This window comes from Hevea brasiliensis, chromosome 4 (assembly GCF_030052815.1).
Source record: "Hevea brasiliensis isolate MT/VB/25A 57/8 chromosome 4, ASM3005281v1, whole genome shotgun sequence".
Classification (NCBI taxonomy): domain Eukaryota; kingdom Viridiplantae; phylum Streptophyta; class Magnoliopsida; order Malpighiales; family Euphorbiaceae; genus Hevea; species Hevea brasiliensis.
The window spans coordinates 14,199,061-14,205,495 of NC_079496.1; the positions used below are offsets into that span (position 1 = coordinate 14,199,061).

The 6,435-nt window shown below is 25.2% G+C and overlaps 1 protein-coding gene across 1 annotated transcript; it reads left to right on the forward strand.

The window, feature by feature from the left end:
* Positions 1-3,446: 3,446 nt before the first annotated feature.
* Positions 3,447-4,595, forward strand: LOC110647159 (vascular-related unknown protein 4). The gene is made up of 3 exons (XM_021800863.2): positions 3,447-4,025; positions 4,179-4,268; positions 4,386-4,595. The coding sequence occupies exons 1-3, from the start codon at positions 3,600-3,602 to the stop codon at positions 4,521-4,523; spliced, it is 654 nt and encodes a 217-aa protein (XP_021656555.1). The 5' UTR covers positions 3,447-3,599; the 3' UTR covers positions 4,524-4,595.
* The last annotated feature ends 1,840 nt before the right edge of the window (positions 4,596-6,435 follow it).

Consider the following 6,435-nt stretch of genomic DNA (forward strand, 5'->3'; position numbering starts at 1 on the left):
TATAATAATAATAATAATAATAATAATAATAATAATAATAATAATAATAATTATTATTATTATTATTATTATTATTATTATTATTATTATTATTATTATTATTATTATTATTATTATTATTATTATTATTATTATTATTATTATTATTATTATCCCATCTTTTTTATATATTATTAATGTTAGTTGCTTATATTGCTGTTATATGTTATAGCAATATAGCAATAAATTAATGTCATTACAAAATTCTTTATGATTTGTTATAGTTGTTGCAAGCTATAATACTCTCTAATTACAAAATATTTTAATTAAAATTTAAATTCAAGATATTGTTTTTGAAATTGAGCTAAAATTCATTCATATATATGATGTTAGTGTTGTAATTATATATCATTCATTTTTATAGATTAATAAAAAAATGTTTATCTTGACCAATTAAAATAGTTTAATTAGTTTTTTTTTTCACTTTTAATATGTATGAAATGGGAATGTCTCTGATTCGAGTCTTTCTATTATATAAAATAACAATTATTAATTACCGAAAACGCAATAGATCAAAATCATATTAAAGTACACTTTTAAAAAAGATAATACAAAGTATTTGACCTCATTTTAGCAACAATTTTCTTCAGGAATCAAGTTACTTTGGACCCACTAACTAGTGGACTCAATGTCAATTGTTAATGTCATTGAATATGAGATACATCTCCCCCTCTAATTAATTTCCTTGTTTAATTAACTAATCAAACATGGAAATGAATTGTCCCACCCACAGGGGACCCATGTTAGTCACCCTCATGTTAGGTATATATAATGCTTTCTCTTTTCTTTTAATTAGTCCTAATTAAACTCTTCAAAATTAAGATTATATCAAGATTAAAATTTACTTAATGAAGGTGACATTTCAAATCAATATCGATTTTTGTCTAACATATGATGCAAGAATATGTGAGTGACTTGATCAATACCCAATAAATAATAAGAGAATGGGAGTAGGTTTAAGCCCTAAGCCTTTTAATTAAGCACCATTAACAAAGCTTTGTTTAATCAAAATGAGTTCTTACTAAATCTTCTATCTTAAGAGTATTACAAGAGAGATGCTAAGTCAATGGTAATAGATTAGTGATTGAAAAGAATATGGAATGTAAAATAGTTTCTAGATATGCTATAAGTTTTCAATATAGAATAATAGTTTTTCCACAATGTGTGACTCCACTTATTAAGATTAATTAAATATACTTATTTATTATAATTTAGTATTAAAAATTATTAATATTACATAAAAATATATAATATTAATAATGTTTTTCTCCTTTTTTGTGAGTTACGAAATGTTAGATTTGGATACTGAATTTGTAAGATAAGAAAAGAATATCAAATGGATTAATTAACTATCATTTTGATGTCTAAATAGAACAAGCCTTTAAAAGATTTGGATTAATTGGATTAATATGTATATCTGATAGCCTTTATATAGATTTTATCATAAATTTCTATTGGGATTAGAAGTTTGTATTTGATTAAAACTAAGAGTCCATCCTGTTTGAGTGTCTTGATATGAATGAATATTTGATTTTGGCAGATATCTTAGGATCTTTATCTTGTAAAGTGATCTGAGTACCATGCTTGTGGTTGGGTGAGTAACCCTTTATCCGAATATCCGAGTATCCCATGGTAACTCGGTTCGGATCATACATTACTCATTACTCAATACTATTTTAGTGATTATAGTATCAATTAAATTTACATAAAAAAATATAATTTCTTATATTATTAATGAAAAATTAATAATAAATATAATTAATAAAACTTAACCAATGTAATGTTGCACTCGTTAAAAATACTGACAGAACAAATAAGCTCATGAGGCACAAGAAATTATTTAATTAATATGTGAAAAAATTAGCAGCAAGAATCCAATATCATTATCTCCATGAAGAGTCCTTTTGTGCATAGGACAATTATTGAGTGGTCATGTGTATCCAATGTCCCTCCATTGCCAGACCTTTGCCATGGTTTCATCCAAACATCTTCACTCTCATTTTTGTAATCTTATAAACACAACTTTTCCTATGCCCCATACCTATTCTTATCCAATCATTTACCTTTCTATATATATATATATATATATATATATATAATATTGTATTGTAAATTTTGAAAATTATGATCTTGAATTGTAATTATTGATAAGTCTAAGGATGCAAATGTAATTTAATGACCTTTTTTTTATTCGTTAATCCAATTTAAAACAGTTAATTTTTTTTTTGGGTGATCTTCGGTTGCTTAGAAGCAGAAGTTAGTTATTTTAGTTGTCATTTTCTTTTTATATTAATAGCATCCAGTGAGGTGTGAAGTGATGAGGTAACATAACCTTAATCACATTGCAAGAGCTCAAATAAATCTGATTAATTAATTAATTAAAAAAATTAATTAAACCCTTAATTAAAAAAATAATAATTTCTTTCCCGTTCTTTCTATCTCTCCCTCAAGTCAACGGTTTATTAAAAATTATTCAACCCAAATGAATGCTTTTATATTTCAATGGATGACTTAAGAAAAAGTAGTTGATCAATGTCAAATTCACTAATTAATTAGCTATGAAAACTATGGATTTAAAAAAATGAAAAAAATATTTGAAGTATTTGAAATTTGGGAAATAATAGAAGTTGATGATGAATCGAACCATTTTGATCATAACCTATAGTCAGCCCCATACCAGAACCATTTTCGGATTCCACCCTGAGTTTCCTTATCTATGCTTTCTCATTCTTACTTTAATCTAGGGTTAATTGGACAAAAAAAATGCTAAATTTCTATGTGATTTTGTAATTTTATCTTAAAGTAGAATTTCTTATTTGGTAAAAATAAATAAATAAATAAAATCATGGGGCCAAATAATTAATTTAACATTTTTTAAGGATCAAAAGAGTGGAGATTGAACCTAAATCTGCTAAGTGATATGTCTTCATCAATTGGATCAAGGATCCAACACTTACGTTTAATTGAGTTGTTCAAGGTATTTAGGGTCTGTCTGGATGGCATGAAGAAATAGTAAGTAATGAAAAGGTAAGAAAGAATAAGTAATGAAAATGTAAGAAAGAGTAAAGAGAGGGAAGGGAAAAAATGTTACAATTAATTCTCACATCTTCATTCTTGCTTATCTTTATTTGCCCCAACCTTCAATTAATTTACTCTTTTTCAAATAGGGATACATAACTCACTTATCCCTCCTTACCTTTATTTACCCCTTCTTCGTCATCATCCAAACAGATTCTCAATGGGAACTATAGGACAACCAAAAAAGAAAATTAATTTGGCAAATGAATCTCTGTTGATGCATACTAATCCACTAACTTTAAGGTCAAACACTCTCAGAAAAAAAAAAAAAAGACACTTGTCCAACTCCTTTGATGTCCCACATACCAAGATTCCAAGTCACATAATCATTCTCATCAAATTTTCCATTGCTTTCACTTCTTCTATATATATAAACCTTCCTCAAAAAGGGTTCCTCTGCAACTAACCAAATCAACAAATTTCATTTATATCTCTAGCTATATCTTCTCCTTGTATTCTTCTTCTCAAGTTTCTATACACATATGCAGGGCTCATCAATGAATTCTATGAGAAAACTTGTCCCTGAGAGAACTTGCTTTTTTGGTGATGATGATGATGATCATGGTTGTGCTGAAGAGAGTGGTTGGACTATGTACTTTGAGGATTTCTTTGCCCAAAAAAACAAGAAGAAAACCAACATTAATGGTGAAAACAGTTGTTTCTCTTATGATAATGAAACTTCTTCTCTTGTTTCTGATGCTGCTTCTTTGGTTATGAAGAAGGAAAACGATTCTGTTGATAAAGATGATAATACTAATGAAGAAGCAGCTGCTGCTGCTGTTGGGTTATCCATAAATAGCAGATTTAATTATGGCAGGTTGAGTTTCAAGAAGAGAAAAACCAAAGGAGCTTTGGTTGCTGATGATGCTTTGGAGGATACTGCTAGTTCTCCTGTCAATAGTCCCAAGGTCAGAAATTGTTCATATGTTATATTATATATATATATATATATATATATATATATATATATATATATATATTATTTTTTTTCCTTGTAATTAAATATAATTATCATCCATTTTAATTTGTTGTTTAGTGAACCCCTTTTTGTTTATGCTCAGATTTATGATCTGATTATGATGAAACGGTTAAACAAGAGCACAAAGCAGGGAGAAAACATGGACATTATTTCGTCATCACCATCACTGCAGGTAATTAAGGATGAACGTTAATTACTGATAATTAAAGATATTTTTGTTAATTATTTCATGTTTTTGGTATTTCATCAATAATTAATTACCTAACACTCAAGGGTGCTTGTGAATTAGGAAAAAGAAGGAAGAGGCCCAACAAGGCAGATAGAAGAGGATTTGGGTTTTACTGGGAAAGAAAGTGACACTGCAGAACTGAAGAAAAAGGGTCTTTGTTTAGTTCCTTTGTCTATGGTAGTGAACTTCTTTGCTTGATTTTCTCCTTCTCTATCCATCCATGGATTTATGATGGACTACTGCCTGTGGTTTTGAAATTGGCATGCAGAATATATATATATATATATATATAATGGGATTAAGATCCATCATCTTCTGCAGCAGCATCTGAAATATATATGTACATTATTTTCATGCAAAATTTTAACATCCTTTATTTTACTGAATAGAAGTCCAATAAATCAAATAATAATTAAATAATAATTCAAATAACAATTAAATAATAGTTGATAAATTATACAATGAGACAGTGGCCAATTTAAAAATTTTTTTTGTCAATATATAAAAAATAATAATAAATTATTAAAAATATAATATTAATATATCATAATTAAATTGGCTATTATACTATCAAATATTTATATAAATGACTAAATAGTTATTTATTAATTAATCACAGATGTAATTATGTAATTTTATCTTGACAAAATATTATAAATATTACTAGAAAAAGAGGTCAATAATTAAATTTATGAGGAATTAATTTATATATATATATATATATTTCATTACATGCATATGATTTGTAACAAGAGAAAGTCATTTTCCTTATTTATATATATATAAAGGTGATAAATCTCTCATTATAAATAGATGATGAGATTCAAATTTGAGATATTTTTGTTTTTGACGTCTATAAATTTAATAATTAAAAAATAGAATGAAGATAATTAAAAATATATAAATAAATTACATAATGAAAGTCTATGGAACATGAAAGGAACATATTGATATATTTCCAAAAGGGGAAAAAAAATGCAGTAGTAACATAGAGTGAAACCTTCCTCAAACTAGCTCCATAGTACAGATATTCAGAGCACAATTTTTGGGGGGATTATATGCAGGTTTTGTAAAATTCATCCCATAAATGATCCTTGGCCATCCCTATTCTTTTCCAATAAAATTCTGAATATGTAATTTTCAAGATAAAATTATTTTATTGGTATAAATGATTTTAATTTGTGACTGAATTCAAGTTTTTATAATTTTATATACGATTTTAATACTATTGAATTAAAACTTATTGATTAGACTTTTACAATTAAAAAGAATCATTTATCATAAGTCAGTCACAAGACAGATGTAGTTAAGAAAATGAGAGTTAATTGACCCCTCTTTTTTGTTGAAATTTCTTTTATATATATATTAACTCTCATAAATTTAATTATTAAAATATCTCTCAGATAAAAATTATAATTAATTGAGAGAAAAAAAGCTATGTCTGCAAAAATTTATATATTTTTAAAATTTTATTTTAATTTTTTAATAATAAATTTTATTAAGATAAAATAATATAATTATACATGTGATAAATTGATATATAACCTTTAATTTTTTTTCACATAAAGAGATATGTATTTAATAACATTAATAATAATATAATTTTTTTTTACATTTTTAAAAACATTGGATACTATCGAATCTAATTACAAAATATTATATATATATATATATATATATATATATATATATTATGTAATTAAAGAAAAACATGAGACTAATAAAAGTAAAAAAATTTATACAAAAAAATACTTACATTTATGAGATGAACTTAAAATTCAAATCCACTAGCAAAGTGGTAATTGCGTTTTAAAATGGGAAAAATAAAAAGATGTAAAATTTGTTATTTGACAATAATTATAAAATTAATAATTTATAATTAATTAATTTGCTAAAGTTAATTTTATAATTCGTTTAAAATTTCTTAGTTGCATTAATTGAGTGTTTGAAGAGAAGCATGTTAATTCCAGCATATTAAAGTAGGCAGCATATCATTGAGTTAACTCGATGTACATATACTCTTTATCTTAATATAAGGTTTCATCTTTTTAAAATTATAAAAAAGTTAATTTTTTATTTTTAAAAGAGTAATACTTGTTAATATTCTTGA

Excerpts from the sequence above, each read along its gene's own strand:
- LOC110647159 (XM_021800863.2), top strand. The coding sequence starts at position 3,600 with ATGCAGGGCTCATCAATGAATTCTATGAGAAAACTTGTCCCTGAGAGA. Across the intron at positions 4,026-4,178 it reads CTCCTGTCAATAGTCCCAAG|ATTTATGATCTGATTATGAT; the intron begins GTCAGAAATTGT and ends GTTTATGCTCAG. Across the intron at positions 4,269-4,385 it reads CGTCATCACCATCACTGCAG|GAAAAAGAAGGAAGAGGCCC; the intron begins GTAATTAAGGAT and ends CTTGTGAATTAG.